Source organism: Malaya genurostris, chromosome 3, assembly GCF_030247185.1.
Source record: "Malaya genurostris strain Urasoe2022 chromosome 3, Malgen_1.1, whole genome shotgun sequence".
Classification (NCBI taxonomy): domain Eukaryota; kingdom Metazoa; phylum Arthropoda; class Insecta; order Diptera; family Culicidae; genus Malaya; species Malaya genurostris.
In genome coordinates, this window is record NC_080572.1 from 163,572,027 (window position 1) to 163,591,266 (window position 19,240).

General features: G+C 38.3%; 1 protein-coding gene across 2 annotated transcripts in view; it reads right to left on the reverse strand.

The window, feature by feature from the left end:
* Window positions 1-907: 907 nt before the first annotated feature.
* LOC131435285 (RING finger protein nhl-1-like) overlaps window positions 908-19,240 on the reverse strand; it is a 46,994-nt gene continuing 28,661 nt past the window's right edge. For both annotated transcript variants that reach the window (XM_058602981.1, XM_058602980.1), the window contains 7 exons: window positions 10,194-10,281; window positions 9,860-10,065; window positions 9,663-9,805; window positions 9,452-9,598; window positions 1,722-1,910; window positions 1,595-1,667; window positions 908-1,536 (listed from right to left, as the gene is read on the reverse strand). In XM_058602981.1, the coding sequence (XP_058458964.1) occupies window positions 1,063-1,536; window positions 1,595-1,667; window positions 1,722-1,910; window positions 9,452-9,598; window positions 9,663-9,805; window positions 9,860-10,065; window positions 10,194-10,281 (1,320 nt within the window). In that variant the 3' untranslated portion in view covers window positions 908-1,062. The remainder of the gene's footprint in view (window positions 1,537-1,594; window positions 1,668-1,721; window positions 1,911-9,451; window positions 9,599-9,662; window positions 9,806-9,859; window positions 10,066-10,193; window positions 10,282-19,240) is intronic.

Sequence of the window (19,240 nt, forward strand, 5' to 3'; positions counted from 1 at the left end):
TTCTAGTAATTTAGTTAATTAGTCCGAAGTTAGCTTTTGTAAAAAGTGATTATATATATCATGTGCTGAAACAATGATAAAATTTAATTAAATATACCTACGTCATACCTTTTCATTAGACAAAACATCTAATTTAACTTTTACTGTGTGATATATGCTGCTGAAATAGGAACATATTACTCAGTTCGTTTTAGGTGATTCGTTATAACAATGTTGAATCAACGTGCTACATTTTCTAAGTGTTACGATCAATTGATTGAAAAGAATTCTCGTTCAAGAACATAGTTTCGCTTTGGTCTTGCTTCTAATATAGTATGCATATCAATATAAAAGACAGAATATTTTTTTTTTTGCGATATTTTAATGTCTCAAGCGATATTATGATTGGATAATGAACGAATATTTTTTGAATTTTAATAATTGCTTGTTGCCACAAAATTGCGATTGTTATCAGATCTATATAATTGTTCCGGTTTTTGATATAAAAACTTTTATAACATTAATTCATTTGAAAAAAAAACAGGTGGAAGTATTTCTTTTTCTCGTGCACCCCTATTCTGTTCTTTGATCAAATCGGAATATTTCGATCGAATGTAAAATATAGCAAAATTTCTGTAATTCGATCGAGTGATGCTCTTGTATGGAAAATTCGAACTCGATCGAGATACATAATGCAAAAATTCGCATTCGATCGAAAAAATCCGATTCGAACAAAATACAGCTTTGGGGTGATAGCCTCGGCACCACAAAAAAAAATAACAATTTCAAATAGCAGAAAAAGACTTTTGTACTTCTCCTAAATGTTTTCAAGCGAGTGTGGAACTATATAGAAGTGAGAAAAAAATGAACAAGAAACGAGTAAAACATTGCTTTATGGTGTCTTTCTTCCTAATTGATTGTTGAAGAATGATAGTGTTTCAAATATAGGTTTATTTCACATTGTAACTTAAGGTGATAGATATTTATTATACTATACAATGAAATGCAGTACATGTAAGAAAGATTTATATTTTGTAAATATGAAATAAAAAAAAATAACCTTTCTTCGCTACAACCCCAGGTCTATGCAATCACCTGTACAGTGTGATTCTTGTAATCACTGATGATAATCTCACGGTCTCTACTAACGAACAGTCCCGATAACCAGTTGAATTTTCCTGGTGATTCGCCGCGCGCTCCGATGACATTAACAAATTGCCCATCAGGGCGATACACTTGTATCCTAGCATTTCCTCCGTCACCAACCAATAGGAAACCATTGGTATCGACTGCTATTACTTCTGGGTGTTGAAATTGGCCAGCTAAAGAACCAGTTTGTCCAAACTCCATCACTTTTTCACCCCGCTTGTTGAAGGCTTTAACTCGTCGATTTCCAGTGTCAAGAACAAAAATAGTTTCTTTATAAATCGCAATACCCATCGGGCTCTTGAGATCCACGTCACGAGTGGGAATTTTGGTTTGCGTTGCATTCAACAGCTGATCCTTCGGGATACGACCGAACTGAGAGAGCATTCTGCCAGTTGTAGAGTTGATGCACTAGAGCAAAGTTTTTTTTTAAACTCAACTGTATGTTCTCTAATAGGTTTCTTCTTACCTGAATTCTATCATTGCCTGCATCACATACAAACAAAGATCCGTTTGGGCCAACAGCTAATCCTTCTGGAGACCTATTTAGATAGATTTAAAAAAAATAAATCCGTGATTGATGATATTCACGTTACCTTAAGAATCCTTCCTGATCGCCTTTGTCGCACAACTGTCTTAGAAAAGTTCCGTTTGCCGAAAATACAAAGATACAGTGTTTCCATTTGTCAGTAACAAATAATTCCTTTCTGTTCGAGTCAAACGTTATACCATTCGGATAGACCATTTGGTCGTAGCAGATACGCTGAATTATTTCACCATTGGTTCTGTAAAGCATAACAATAATAACAATTGGCGATTTGTAAAAAGACGGTCGGATTTCGGATAATTGGTATTTGGTTTTCGAGATCCGAACCCGACGGGTATAGGGTCAGAACAAAAAATTTTGTCGGGCTCGGGTCGGGGGACGTTTTTCTTTTGGCATTAAAAACATCTTACTCTTCACTATACGGGGCCGGGTGTCAAAAAAAGTTTCAAAAAGAGTCTCGTAACCTTTTTCTGTCATAATTTTAGGCGATAATTACTCAATCATTTGTTAATGGATTGACATCATTCAACAATCAATCGATTTCGAAACATTTAACTTAAACATATACGGTAACGTCGTTTCAGTATTTCAATAGCATACTTATGAAAAATTGGTTTGAATCGACCTATGCTTTCACGAGCCAATTACAGCGTGCCATCATGATGTTATCCGTTTGATTCCCCTCGCATGACCGACGGTTTCGATTGTTGCTTTACACCTCGAGTTCCATTAGTAGAAAAAGTATCCCTTCTGCATCGTATGAACCTTCGCACAAAAGGGAATCTATAAATATATACCATTTTACAATTTCAACTTTATTCGTCATCTAACACTCGATGTGGATAGACGAATAACCTACTACGACTAATTTCGATTTTGTTTTATTTTTTATTCGCAGTTGTCTACCTACCCAAGCTATGGGTAAAAACCGCCATAGATCCGAGAAGGATCCAAAGGATGCTAAGCGTTTGAAGCCAAGTGATGTACAGGTAAACGACCGTTTGCTGAGTAAAAACCAATATGCTGATCTGCCAGTTGATGTCGAAGAGGAACTGCAGAAGAAGGAAAAAATGCCGCCTTTCTACCTGAAGGGCTTCCCACCAACTCTACGCTCGGATTTCAACACACTGATCAGCAAAGGACTACAGGCAACAATCCGTTTATGTACTGAAGGCTACAAAATAACTGTTCCGGCTTTGAACCACTACAAAGGAGTGGAATGTTCTCTGAAGCAGACAAAAGCGGAATACTTCACACACGATATTGCCGCCAACAAACCTATGAAGGTTGTACTTCGAGGACTACCCGACATGATGGAAGCCGAACTAAAGCAGGCACTGTCGGAGGCTGGACTAAAGCCTTTGATGGTGTTCAAAATGAAGCGACATAATACGGACAAAAAGTTTAGAGATCAACTGTACCTGATTCATCTGGAGAAGGGCTCCATCACCATGAGTCAACTGAAAACGATTAAATCGTTATTTCACATAATCATCGAATGGCAAAAGTATAAACCGGTACATCGGGATGTCACACAGTGCACGAACTGTTTGAATTACGGCCATGGAGCGAGGAATTGCCACATGAAAAGTCGGTGCGGGAAATGTGCCGAACCACACAATACCAATGATTGCCTACTAGATGACATCGCTGTAAAATGTGTGAACTGTGATGGCGACCATCCATCTACTAGCAAATCGTGTCCCAAACGTGCTGAATTCACAAAAATTCGACAACAGGCATCCCGTAAACAATCAACGCGCAAGAATGTTCCACAGAAGGATGAAATTAATTTCCCACGGCTCCCACCGAAGAGGGATATTCCGAATTTGCCGCCACTTCCTCGCAGCAATCCAAAGACTTCAGCCGCTGGATCTCAAAAAGAATCTTCCTCAAGAATCCCTCCTGGATGGGGCAATAATCATCCACAAGCAAAGGATGACTCTGTTGATTTATTCTCTGCTGAACAACTGATCGTCATTTTTGAAACAATGACAACAAAACTACGAAACTGCAGAACGCGGTTAGATCAAATCAACGCCTTAGGCAAATTCATCATCGAATATGCAATATAATGAGTTGGTTATAGTAAATTGGAATGCTTGCTCACTCAGGAGCAAAACTGCTGAATTGTCCGACTTTCTTCAAGAGAAGAATGCCGATATTGCTATTTTAACTGAAACTCATCTTAAACCTGAAATTTCTATTTTTATTTCCAATTACAGGATTCACAGGCTCGACAGGACAACTACTAGAGGAGGGGGAGTTGCCATTGCCGTTAAACGATCCATTCAGCACAGGCTTCTGTCAGCCTTTAAATTGCAACTAATAGAAGCCATCGGAATTGAGATCACTACGACGATGGGACCCATCATCATCATTGCAGCGTACTGCCCTAAACAAACCAATCTTCGAGATGGTACGTGTGCATCATTGAAGCGAGATCTGGCTATGCTCACTCGACGACAGAACAAATTCATCATTGCTGGGGACCTGAACGCACGGCATGAGCTGTGGGGAAACAGAAGATAGAATCGAAACGGATTAGTACTTGCCGAAGATTACGAAGCTGGACAATACAACATCTTCGCTCCGGATCAACCAACGCGACTTTCCAGATCGGGAGTTCATTCCATTTTGGATATATTCATCAGCAACATCGCCATAGACAGCTCTCCGGTTGTCTTCTACGAGCTCTCTTCTGATCACTTTCCAGTAATATTGACATTGGGATCTTCACCAGAAACAGTGCCTATTCAACCTCGGAGGAACTATTATCGCACCGATTGGGTCCAATTTCAACATATCGCCGACCAACTTATTAATATCGATTTGCCACTTGATTCCCCGATGGAAATCGATGCAGCCCTATCTTCCTTCCAGCATTCAATCACAGTCGCTCGTGATAGGACGGTTCCAGTACAACATATGCCGAGTTCCTCTCTTCAAATCGACAGTGTCACCAAGAAACTCATCCGACTTCGGAATATCTACCGGAGGCAGTATCAACGAACTGGCATCCTAGATAGGAGGACTACTTATAACAACTTAACTAGGATAATCCAGGAACGGATATCTGAGCTTCGCAACAGGAACTTCCAGCAAAAGCTTCGAGAAATTCTCCCACATTCAAAGCCCTTCTGGTCCTTAACGAAGGTGCTTAAGAAAAAACCGAAGCCTATTCCTCCTCTGATGTCACCCCAGGACGCAGCTGAAGGAATACCTTTAATCACACCAGTAGAGAAGGCAAATGCGCTAGGCCAGCAGTTTGTGTGTTCTCACAATTTAGGACTCAACATTGTTAGTCCACATGAAAGAGCCGTTGCTGACAGCGTAGCTGAGGTTGACCAATCAGACAGCTTGATTCCTGAGGAAAGTAGAGTCAATGCGAATGAGCTGATGGCTTTTGTGAAAAAATCCAAAAATATGAAGGCCCCCGGTTTCGACAACACATTCAACATTGAGCTGAAACATTTGAGTATTCGCTCATTTGTCTTCTTAGCTAAAATTTTCAACAGGTGCTGGGAGCTTGGTTACTTCCCTTCAATGTGGAAGTTAGCTAAAGTTATCCCAGTTTTGAAACCGGGGAAAGATCCTTCATTTTCCAAGAGCTATCGGCCCATCAGCTTACTCTCTGCCCTATCCAAGCTGTTTGAAAAGTCAATACAAAGGCGAATTCTTGCTTTCGCAGATGAACAGGATATATTCCTGGAAGAACAGTTTGGGTTCCGGAAAGGAAGATCCACCATCCACCAACTCACAAGGGTTAACAACGTCATCCAGCAAAACAAATCAGTGTCCAAAACGACTGCCATGGCAATATTGGATATTGAAAAGGCATTCGATAATGTGTGGCACGATGGCCTGGTGTTTAAACTTCATCGGTATAATTTTCCCATGTATCTTATTAAAATTATCAAAAATTATCTTGCAGATAGAGTCTTCCAGGTTTCTCTGAATAATGCACTTTCAGAAAGATTTACTATTCCTGCTGGTGTACCCCAGGGAAGTATTCTAGGTCCCATTCTATACAACATTTTCACATCAGACATCCCACCTCTTCCGGGTGGTGGTGTTCTGTCACAATTTGCTGATGATACTGCCATCCTTTACAAAGGTCGTGTTATTAATGCTCTGAAGAATAAACTACAGACAGGTCTGGACGCTTTAACGGAATATTTTACAAGCTGGAAAATTGTGATCAATGCAGCAAAAACTCAGGTCATCTTGTTTCCACATTCAAGATCTCCAAAACTTGTTCCATCAGACGAATGCAGAATACGATTCGGTGATGAGGTCATTCAATGGTCCGATGAAGTTATCTATCTAGGACTCACCTTTGACAGACATCTGATATTCAGGTCACATGTTGACAAAATCGTTCAAAAATGCAGCATACTCATTAGGTCTCTGTATCCGCTGATTTGTAGAACATCTAAACTATGCCTGAAGAATCAGATGGCTGTCTATAAACAAATCATCTACCCCGCAATTGAATACGCAGTCCCTGTTTGGCGGGGTTGTGCACGAACACACAAACTTAGGCTTCAACGCATTCAAAGTAAAATCTTAAAGATGGTTTTAAATCTACCCCCTTGGACAAGGACTAGTGAAGTACATGAGATGGCCTCCCTGGATATACTAGAACAAAAATTCGAACAATACTGCACGAAATTTGAAGAGAGGTGCTCAATCTCTGAAATACAAATAATTCAAAATTTGTACGTATTAGGTTAGGGATAGTTATAAGTAGGTAGATATTTTATTAATAATTAAAATAAATATTATGATTAAACATTAGTATGTAAAACAAGAGTAACTAAAACACCTAATATTAATAACGAATCGTATGAAAAACAAAGATGAAAGGCCAAAGGGTCAAAACACTTGTACTGTAAAATGTTGATGTAATACACAAAAATAAGATTAATAAACAGATATTTATGCAAAAATGCAATTTCAACTTTAGTCTGTGGCTGCCTGCAAACGAAACAAGTAGCTTGTTTAGTGAGTGGATGACAAAAAACTGAGTTACATCCATTCGCTCGCTGGATACTCGATTTTGTGAGTGAGTGCGGATGCCAATTTCCGTCTGCTGCACACCGTTTTCGTTTGAGTATGTTGAATACCGATCAGCTGTTAATTCAACGGTAACCAGCGGGCCAATTTAGAACTATTGGCAATAGATTTTTTCGGACCTAATTTGATGCACTTGTATCTCGGTGGTTTGTTGATGGATTTGTCACATTTACCGTTACTTCAATATTATCCGCCTCAAATGAATTTGGTTTGTCGACGGGACATTCGATTTAACACTGTTACCATTAAGTAAGTTCAGTGCTTGTAGAGATGGACGAGTTTCGGGTATGTGAACCTGACCCAAAAACGAACCCGGCATGCTCGGCTAACTCGACATGTTCGAGCTTAGAAAAAAAACTTCTAATATTCTAAAATTTCTGTGAAAATATCGCATTTTTTGGGACATTTTCAGTAAAGTTTAAATTGATTTCTTCTGAAACATATAACTGATGTCAAATGCAATCTATTGGTATATAAAAATGCATATGTCGCCGCTTTAAATTTAAAGATATGTCGAAAATACGTAGTTTTCGATAATTTATGCTTGGACTTTTGATTACGTTTTTGATCATAGCTTTCATTAACAAAGTGTAATTGAAATATTTTTTGTTCCAGTTATGTTGCGATAGACGTATCTGTCTAATTTATTTGTTTATTTGTTAAAATAATCCATCTGACAATTAAAAGTCTTAATGAATAACACGAAGTACAACGAACAAACTTATAACAAGGATACACTTAATAATTTCTGTGAGAATTTGTGCGTCGGCTCACCAAATTCAAAGAGATGCTCAACTTTGGAAAATGCACGTATGCATGCTGTCATTGGTTCATGTTGTCCGAAAGTAGTACGATGAAATCTTGGTTGAAGTAGACTCGTCGAGCGTAGAGATCGCTGAGAAGCACGGAAGTCAAGAAGAGATAACAATTTTGGTGAATCAATATCGCCATTGATTACTTTAGCCACAAGTAACGCTTGCTGCATCTTTCTTCGTCGCTCTAAGGATTCCAGGCCAATCAGACGACAGCGGTCAGGGTACGGTGGTAAATTCAGAGGGTTTTGCCATGGGAGGTGCCGCAGAGCCAACCGGACGAATCTCTTCTGTACACGTTCAATTCGTAAGTTCCAAACGAGTTGGTACGGGCTCCAAACCAAACACGCATTTTCGAGTAATGGACGCACCAACGAACAGTATAGCGCTTTTAGACAGTACGGGTCTTTGAAGTCTCGGCTAATTTTTGCTATGAAGCCGAGTTGTCGTGTTGCTTTGGAAATCAAAGTTGATCGGTGTTGGTTAAAGGTAAGCTTAGCATCCAGCAAAACGCCGAGGTCATTGACAACGTCGACTCTTCCAAGAGTTTGTCCATCGATTTGATAGTCGAATATTATGGGGTTGGTTTTGCGATGGAATGTTATAACTTGACATTTCACGGTACTGATAATTAAAAAATTTCTTCTACACCAGCCAACGAAAATATTTAAAAGTTCCTGGAGACGAACACAGTCCTCAATAGACCGAACTGCCAGATACAGCTTCAGGTCATCAGCGTAAACCAGTCTGCATCCAACGCCAAGTAGTAAAGTAGCGTCGTTAAAGAACAGCACAAACAATAGTGGACCTAGGTTACTACCCTGAGGAACACCAGATTTATTCGTGAAAGGAGAAGAAATACACGAGCCTAACTGCACACGTAGCACTCTGTCGCATAAATAAGAGCTCAGCCATTTAACAAACATTCTCGAAGCGCCTAGTCGGGATAATTTTGTTACAAGTATTTCATGATCTATTCGATCAAACGCTGCTTTCAGATCAGTATAAATTGCATCAATTTGAGATTTTTCTTCCATCCGAGTGATACAGGTAGATGTAAAATCCAACAGGTTCGTGTTCACCGATCGTCCAGGCATAAAACCATGCTGATCAGTAGAGATGTACGTTTTAGTTTTGGAAAGTACGACAGTGCTAACTACCAATTCAAAAAGCTTCGACGCTGCTGACAAACTGGTTATACCACGGTAACTTCGTACATTTAGGCGATCGCCACTTTTGAATACTGGGAACATATAAGACTGTTTCCAGATTGTCGGAAATACGCCTTGCTCGAACGACTTATTGAATATCACACACAAAGGATCAGTCAAGACGTGGACGCATCGACTATAAACTACTGCTGGAATACCATCAGGTCCAGTAGAGTATGACTTTTTCAACCTTTTTGCAGCGGTGACGATCATATCCGGAGTGATTTCAAATGTGCTTAAATCCACTAGACTAACAGGAACGTAATGATAAACAAAATCGGACTTCTAACATCTGATATATGGCCAGGCAAAGTAAGCGATCCCACTTTTTTTTCAACAGACTTTAGTTGAAACTTTTTATAATAACTTTGAATAGAATTTTCGGGTTTCCATCGTTTCAAATGGATTTTAATCCGAATGAATTTATCTTTCTAGTGGTAAAAAAAGTTTTGAAATCGGTCCAAAAATGCCTAAGATATAGTCAGTCAAAATTTGCGTTCCCACTTTTCATGGTACCCATGGTAGTCCGCGTAACTTTTTACCCCCTTGGTATTCGGAGTGTTAAAAAAGATTTTTTATCCACTGTGACTTTTCTTGGCGAACTTCTTTCAAAACTCATATTTCCCTAATGTCGACAGTAAATTGCAGATTGAACACAGTAGCGTAATGATACTCACTTATTTATAATAAATATTATTTTACTCTCGGCTCCTGCAATGTAAATCAATGGATGACTAATCGAGTCAAGACTCCACGGTGCAATTCCAACACCTGCTGGGCGATGACATTTATTCCAATATAATTTTGGTCTGAATGAATGTTTCCTGTTGAATAACGAAGAAAAATTAAATGGAATTAAAATGATTCTTGCTTACTGAATAACTCAACCTGTAAAAGGATAGTACATCTTCATATGAATCAAGCTGTATGGTGATAAGGGATTTATGTTTCAGAGCTTCTTGGTTTTTATCGGTCGCACGCACAGGTCCATTATTATCAAAGGCACTTAGTATTTCTAGTTTTATATTTTTCTGAAATTAACGTGCCTAGTTTCAACTTGAATCATTTATTGTTAGGACTAATACCTGATCAAACAATATGATCTCCTTGCCCCAGTGCGAGATTTCTTCAAAGACAAGTGAAATTTCTTTATGTAAATTCAAAAATCGTTGAACGAGATCACCATTTGGGCCAATCGTGCTGTCTGCAACGGTCGTCTTGAGGCGTCGTATCTTCTCCATTACCAGCTCGTGGGCACAAAGCCCATCGTTTAGTATTCTCTGTGATTCGTCTACCGTTTTTGCATTGCATGTTTTTACCGGTGGGAAAGATTGAACAAAAAATACATTTCAATGAATTGTTGTGATGAGTGCAGTTGCAGTTTCTCATTTGTTAAACCCTTTGAAGGAGTGTTTTTACCTAGTAACGAGCGCTCATTGTTTCGCAAAGTTGTAATTTGTTCATTGAAGTATTCCTTTATTTGTTGGCTTATATCGTTGAATCGATTCTGTAGATTCAATAGTGATTAGTTTGGTTATTAACTCATAAATATATGAATGTTATTTAGTGAAGATTAGGTACAAAGTATATGTGCTTGAATTTTCTCTATAACAATAGTTTCTAGGATTGTAGTACCAATAGTCATCTCATCAATAGAGTCTCCGCGCATTGTGGTAAAGGCGCAAACACCATCTCTTTGTCTCGTTTGTCCATATCTTTATATCTTCCATTCTAGTTGGATAACTTATTCAAACTGACTTTTACTGAATTCAGTAAATTTAATGAACAAATTTCATCAGATTCATCTTTAAATGAATATGAAAAACGATTGAAAATATAGATAGATAGAAATCATAGAAATTATAGTTATTTCACACATACACATATAACGACATATAGTGACAGCGGCGACTTGAACCGAGAATCATTGGATCACAACGTAGCTCAGTTTATGAATTGAACCACAGCCCGATCATAAGGGAAGAGTAAACCAATAATATAACTATAGTTTATTCAGTTTTTTTTTCATAAATACGTTTATTTCTTAAGGCAGTTTACATAAGTTTTTCTTCGCCGTAGCATCACTTTTACATAATATTCTTATCCTAATTTAATTCTAACATAGTCACAACGTTTTGAATTAATTAAAACATATTCTCTTATAGCTTAAATATCATCTTAGGTAACTCGTCATTAATTATGAAATCTACTCGGAAATATTATTTGAACCAAACGATTAACTTCTATAAATTATAAAATAAGCTGTTATTTTCAGACATTTGGTTGACAATTTCATAAACTGTTTCGAGTTTGTTTGTATCATTACATAATTTTTATTCTAATTTAGCTATTGGTTGAACTCATGGACGCAGCTGGGATCAGAACATAGTTTATTCAGTTATCATTGCTTATTAAGCTATAATAATGGATTGTGAAATGTTGCAAGAATTGCTGGGAATAGTAAAGTAATGAATAAATTTACAATGATAGCTCGTTTTGTTATTATTTTCTTATTCTGAGAGTGAGTAATGTATGAATGTATTAAAGTGCCGCTGTCAGCATTTTCTGTCATTTTTAGTAAATTTTAGTGAGAAGTTCATACCTTACCTTACCTTACCTAACAGCTATAGGCCTGGGGTGTCCTTTGCTGTATCAAGCATACGTCTCCACAAAACTCGGTCCATGGCTGCTCGGCGCCAGCCACTCAAGGCACGGATGCTTCTGAGATCACCCTCCACTTGATCGATCCAACTTGCTCGCTGCGCTCCATTTCTTCTTGTACCAGTCGGAATAGATTCAAGAACCATTTTCACTGGGCTGTCGTCCGACATCCTTATGACATGCCCAGCCCATCGTAGACCTCCGATTTTAGCTGTCCGTACGATGGGTGGTTCTCCTAGCAGCTGTTGCAATTCGTGATTCATACGCCGTCTCCACGTTCCGTCTTCCATCTGCACTCCGCCATAGATGGTCCTCAGTACCTTTCTTTCGAAAACACTGAGGGCGCGTTGGTCCTCTGCCAACATAGTCCAGGTTCTCGTGGCCATAGAGAACAACCGGTGTAATGAACGTTTTGTAGATGATCAATTTCGTGCGTTGGCGTACCTTTCTCGATCGAAGAGGGTTTTTCTGAGTCCAAAGTACGCACGATTCCCTGCCAAAATTCGTCTATGAATTTCTCTGCTGGTGTCATTATCGGCGGTCACCAGTGAGCCCAAATACACGAACTCGTCAACCGTCACGATATCGTCACCGTCTATCAATATTCGTGGTGGGAGGCGTAGTGTTTCTTCTCTAGAGCCTCTTCCTCTCATGTATTTTGTTTTTGACGCATTTATGGCCAGTCCGATAGCCCTAGCTTCAGCTTTCAGTCCGATGTAGGTATCCGTCATCTTCTCAAGGTTACGTGTCACAATATCAATATCGTCAGCGAAGCCAAAAAGTTGCCACTCGTGTCGATCCTCGCTCTTCGAATCACACCTTCCAGGGCAATATTGAACAAGATACAAGAAAGTCCATCACCTTGACGTAGCCCTCTCCGAGATTCGAAGAGCGTCTCAGATACTCGGACGTAGCACATCAGTTCATAATATATACAAAAAACTCGGGTATAATAATGGGTTGAATATTGTAAACCCTGTTTAAATGATTTTGAGGGCTGATTAATTTATTCGAAGTATAATCTATATCTATAAAAGAGGATGTAAGTTTGTATGTTTGTAACGCCACAACTCCGGCACTACTTAACGGATTGCCACCAAACTTGGCACAGGTAATTCTTGCGTTTCAGAGATGGTCTTAGGGGTATTTTTATAGGGGAGGGATGGTAGCAAGTGTCATTAACCGTGATGAGGGGGGGGGGGGCGGTCATATAATTTGACGAAAATTGATACGTTTTGAAGACCATAAAAACATTTTGCATACCGAAGATATGATAATGGCAGATGTATCAAGTGCCTTTGATATAGGGGTGTAATATGCCGGGAAATTCAAAGAACTAAGGGACAATCATATTGATCTGCTTATGAACGCGAGTGTATGCAAGTTTCAGCATAACTACGAAACAACTAAAGAAATCGTCACCAAGCTTGGCGCTATTCAGAGGTGGTCATGAGGCTTATCATGGAGGAGAACTGTAGTATGTTAACTAAAAATGGGGAGTTCAATATAAAATTAATGTGACGAGAAACGATGCTTCTTGACAAAAAAGATATATTTTATATTCAGAACAAATTGGCTCAAATGGCACGTTCCCCTTGATATTTGGAGATTTGTGCCTTTGAATTTTACGGAAAACATAACAACACAAAACTGACCCAATTTGACGAGGATACCATGAAAATTATGATTATTGTGAGATGTGAGATGGGATACTGACCGTGAACAATCTGAACATTTACGGAGTATTGTTTAATCGGGTTGCCGTCTTAGTTATGTTTCACTACAATCAGAGTATTTCACTAAGCAGGAAAACTTCAAGAAAATTTTTCGGCCTTATCTTCTCGAAACATTTTCTAGCAACACCGGGTCATTAAGCTAGTATTAAAATATGTATTACCTTTATGCAATCTCCTTAATTTCACAAAATAGCTGCACAAAATTTTTCGAATCATCCAATAATGTTTGATATATCTAGATACATGAAAGTCAACGTATGTTTGCATTTATGAATGTTCCATTATATCTAGGCTTAAATCGATCGGAATTTACGAAAAACCTTGTTTTAAAGCACCTAGAGGTGTGATAAATCCTTTCTCTTGTTACTCCTATTTTATAAGTGTTACTAATGCATTTAAAAAGAGAATAATTGAGTAAAACATAAAAGTTTATTTGGATATGAATTAGCATCACCTTTTCAATTTGTGAACAGTATTGAACAGATCCGATTTTGTCCGTTTCCCACATTGTCGCTCTTTAATAACTGTTTGATAGTTAGAGCCTATATCACCTTGTAATTCCGAAACCGAAAGTCGGATACGCATAATGTTCACGAGTATCGTGTAAAATTATAATATCTTTCATTTACACCTAAGTTTATGAAAATTCACCCATTGATCTCTGAGAAATCTTCACTGAGAAAGTTTGCTTTTTCCGGTACTTACGGAACCAGAAACTGGGAACCGGTATAACAGTAGGTGATCTGTCTGCAAGATCTAGTAACTAGAGAAATTTATGATCAATTTTCAAGCGAATCGCAGCTCTCTACCCTGTCACTTATGATAAGCACCTAATCAAAATGTTTGGATTTATCTTCCTGTAACTCCGTAACCGGAATTTGGATTCAACTAAATTACTTGAGCATTGTATAGAATCACAAGACCTTTCAAACGAATCTAGTCTTATGAAAATCGGTTCAGCCAACTCTGAGAGAAAGTGCACTCCATTTGTTGAGCACACACATACAGACTATGCCGATCTCGACGATCGGATTCGAGTGGTATATGACACTTTGTAAATCAATGCAAAAATCGAAAACGTATTATTTAGTATGAAAAACACTCTTAACTATTTTTAAATACAAACACCGGATAAAAATATTGGGTGTAAAAAACAGACTCAAATCGTATATATAATGCAAAAATTGTTGTAAAACATCTTCATTTCTAGAACCGAACAAAAAATTGTATGCAAAACGCGGTGTATAACTTCGGTGTATAACTTCAGACCCCATAATAAATAAACAGATTGCTCTTCGTTCACAGCGAAATTCGGTCAAAACTAAACTCGTTCTTTCGATACAAATGTTTGTTCGATTCTCGCAAAATAATGTTTCCTAAACGATTTTAGTAATGTTAAGTCAGTGTTTGGTTTGTACACTCAAATAGACATACTAAACCGCTTTTCTAAATTTAATTGTATTCATCCGATATTGACATATTAAAAGTGGTCAATTAATTTAGTGACATGATAAATTTGTACATGCTTTGGTTGTAAATTTAAGTAAGCTGAGACGTAAATTTACATGATTTTCTCTTAGTGTGTCCCTTACAAAGATTTACAAAAAAAAAACCTTTTCCGAAATGGAATAGATGAAATGGATTCCGGTTAACATATATTCTGTTTACCCTTTACAAAATGTGTTTTTGGGGGACGGGTCTTACTCCATGCTAGTTCCATAAACATTTGAGATATTTTCTCTCTTTGTATTGTCGAATTACGGTCTGTAATATCCACTTGTCATTAAATTATATGTGTTTTTCTGCTGAAAAGGCTAACATAATTCCTTTTCAAAAGCCGTTATAATTAAGAAACCCGCACGAAATAACTTCGTTTATCTGTCGATTCCAGAGCTCTGACAAAAGATTCGAAACTACTGCAGTGTACCGAAAATGGGCGACATAGAATAGCATTATAATTTCGTTGAGGTGCGATGAACAAGACCTCATTGTGTGGTTATATACTGAATGCACTTGAAAATTTTAATATAGTAATTATGTTTTTACTACATATTTGAGAATCTCATGAATCTACTTGGAATGCATGCACAAAAGTTCATTAATCTTATTCATTATTTGCATATTTTTGCATCACATTTATTGATGAAAGAAAATGAGAGCCTTTGACGTCGATAAACGTTTTTTAATACCCAAGATCAACTCAAAGAAATAATAAGTGATAGTAACCAAACGTTGAATTTCCATAGAAAAACCAAAATCATCTCGTTCAAATTCCACGAAGGATTAGAAGTCATTTAGTAGGGCTTATAATATAATGGCTGTATTTCCACTCACTAACAATCGGATGCCATGGCCTTGCGTTGAAGCTACCGCCTTCCACTTCAAAAGCGCAGGTTCGAAACTGTTTCATCTTTAACAAACATGTTAAATATAATTCATAACTAATTTTAGCCTTCAAGTATGCAATTAAGCTCTACCCCTCAATTATTTTTTATGGCAAATTGGCTATATATTGTATTTCATTAAGCCTGTGATTCTATTTTTAGATCAGCACGTTCAAATAGACACCAAGAAAGAAACTGGATATAAACTAATATTCTTGTGGTATTGTTTTGGTATCTTAAATAGCTCAACTTGTTATGAATCTGGTACAAATGGTGTAAGTTTTTGGTATCCAGTTTTGATATTTTAGTTCTTAATTCAACCTAACCAATACCAAATAACACTATTTAGCTATTCCGAAAAGAATGACATAATATGGTCTTTGTTTGATATTCTCTTCTGATCGGGAGAAACACACATCTGCTTGGGTTACTATTGGTGCATATAAATTAAAACAATCGCACTTAATGTCCGAATACAAATTGCATTAGGAACTAGTAAACTTTCATCCAATCCTAAATCATTTAAGTCATTACAAACGATTTTTTCATCTTTTGACAAACTAGATCTAAATGATAATCGTATGTGGGATTAGGTCACCTGTAAAATTTAATTGTTTTTTGTCTAGTTTTGCTTTTTTTCCTTTTTATTTCAATTCAAGTAAATCAAAGAAGTAGGGTACTACTTTCTAATGCGGCAAACGACCTTCTGTTTCATCCAGTTTTGCAACCGATTTAAGGGTACAGGACAATTGCAATTATGATCCTAACATTTTTTCCAGTTCATGAGTCGTTCGTACAGCAACTGGATTGCGAGACCAGCGCTTTAAGCTCTGAACCAGCTCTTAAACTAAGCAGCTGTTTCAAATTGGTAAAAAATTGCGATTTTTGAATTTGGCTGATCACAATCTTGCCAGGTCTAATTATTGCTCTTCTCATTTTTGTGCATTTGTACTAGAAGAAACTACACATTTTATTTTATTTTGTGGAGCAGGGAAAAGTCCGCTGAAAATAAAATTCATTTGATCTCTTTCTCCAACAGGCATAAAACTTTCTCAGCTCTTGTACCAGACTGTCCACATCCAAATAATACATATATCATAAACTTAAATAATACTTAAATAATAATCGAAAGAGAAAATAAACAAAGAGAATCTCTCATTGTTACATTCGTCGTTTTTAACATTTCATACAGAATTCTAAAACTAATCTGACAAGTGAATTAGAAATAATCGTTTAACTGCATTACGAAATAAATGGAAATCGAAGACGTTGAAGCAGTTATTAAATGTTCGGCTCATGCTTAAAAGGTTTCATTATAACCGTAATATTTTCTTGCGATATGTAACCTCAAGAAGGGATGAGAGCCTAAATTGCGGCGATGAATGTCGAGATTAATCATCTTGAGAAGCTCGGAGCAATCGATGCGTAATTCTAACAAAACAGCAGTGAAACAGCTTCAGAGACATTCCTGCGAACAGATAGCAGATCCAGGTCTATAAGTTTACATCTTTGTAACTAGGAAGAGTATCTGGATCCCTCCAAGGTAGATTAAGCAATGCGAATCAGACGAATTGGTTATGAATAGTTTCGATGCGATCAACAGAGCTCTTAGTAACGCGATACACGAAACCTAAAATTCTTCACGGAAAACTCACGTTTGATCAGTTCGTGTGAGATGTAATAATCGTACTTATTATAAGTGTTTGTGAGTAAACGACATGACTGAACATTTTGAGACGTCTAAAACCATTTTATTGTCATGGCACCAGGTCGGGAATAAGTCCAGTTGTGATTGCAAGGATGTAGTGTCTCCCAAAGTTTTCATTAGATAGTATAAGATCAAAAGAGAGAGATACGATTTCCCGGATAAACTGACGCGATTGGTCAAAGCAACGATGGATAGAATGATGTGCTACGTCCGAGTATCTGGGACGCTCTCGAGTCCCTTCGAATCTCGGAGAGGTCTACGTCAAGGTGATGGACTTTCTTGTATCTTGTTCAATATTGCCCTGAAAGGTGTGATTCGAAGAGCGAGGATCGACACGAGTGGCACGATCTTCCGAAAGTCCGTACAAATTTTTTGCTTCGCTGACGATATTGATATTGTGACACGTAACCTTGAGAAGATGACGGAAACCTACATCGGACTGAAAGCTGAAGCTAGGCGTATCGGACTGGCCATAAATGCGTCAAAAACAAAATACATGAGAGGAATAGGCTCTAGAGAAGAAACACTACGCCTCCCACCACGAATATTGATAGACGGTGACGATATCGAGGTGGTTGACGAGTTCGTGTATTTGGGCTCACTGGTGACCGCCGATAATGACACCAGCAGAGAAATTCATAGACGTATTTTCGCAGGGAATCGTGCGTACTTTGGACTCAGAAAAACCCTCTTCGATCGAGAAAAGTACGCCAACGCATGAAATTGACCATCTACAAAACGCTAATTAATTTCATTCCTTTCGTGACCGTCGTATCGATCGGATGGTAGTTTGCATTAGAGCAGCTGTGCGTTAATCCATTCTAATCCGTTTCAAGGTCATTTAATATCAAATCTTTTGTATTCGCGAGCTTGTGCAGTAGATCAATACAGTATAAACAATAAATACCGTTAGACAGTGCCGGGTGCTATTGTGTTAAAACAATACGAACAGTGAACGGACGTTTAGTGTGGTGCCGTGAACCGGTGCTGTGTGCATATTAATTCTCAGAGGCCGTTGTAACTAACGCTTGGCCTCAGCGGCCGAGTTGCTACGGATCATTAGCTAAGTATTATATTTTTTTCCTTCGTGTCCCTTTATCATCTTATATTTTGACTCCCCCTATAATTTGCGCGGAACCTCAACCGCGCTATGGCAAGTCCATTAAATTCTACCCTGCCCCCCGAAGATAAAATGGAAACAGATTCTAAATCTGCTCCAAATAGTAAGACTCACCGGGTTAAACAGTATCCCGAAGAGCCTTCACCCTCGGCCGGCCTTTATGTGGTTTATTTTCGGACCAAAGAGAAGAATAAACCGCTTAATATTTTGAAAATATCTAATGACTTGGCGTCGAAATATACAACATTGAAATTTATCTCAAAAATTCGTCCCGATAAGCTCAGGGTCTCGTTGACCAGTCTGAAACATGCTAATGAGATCGCTCGAAACGATCACTTTACGCGGGACTACCGCGTTTATATACCAGCTCGCGAAGTCGAGATAGACGGAGTGATCACGGATCCCAGTCTGACATGCGAGGACATTCTCAAACATGGGGTCGGATGTTTTAAAGATCCCTTGCTTAAGAATGTCAAGATACTGGACTGCAAACGTTTGCATTCAGTATCGATCGCCGCGGATGAGACAAAGTCTTATCCCCACTCGGACTCGTATCGGGTGACCGTCTCCGGCTCGGCTTTGCCGAAATTCGTTCTCCTGGACAGGGTTCGTCTACCTGTACGACTTTTCGTACCACGGGTAATGAATTGCACTAGTTGTCAACAACTAGGACACACAGCTTCCCATTGTGGAAATCGGCCCCGCTGCTCGAAGTGTGGAGAGAGTCATGCGGATGGCGTTTGCGACAGAGACATTGAAAAGTGTCTTTACTGTGGGGCGGCCCCGCATGACCTCACAGCATGTTCTGCGTATAAATTGCGTGGAGATCATTTGAAACGATCTCTCAAGCAACGATC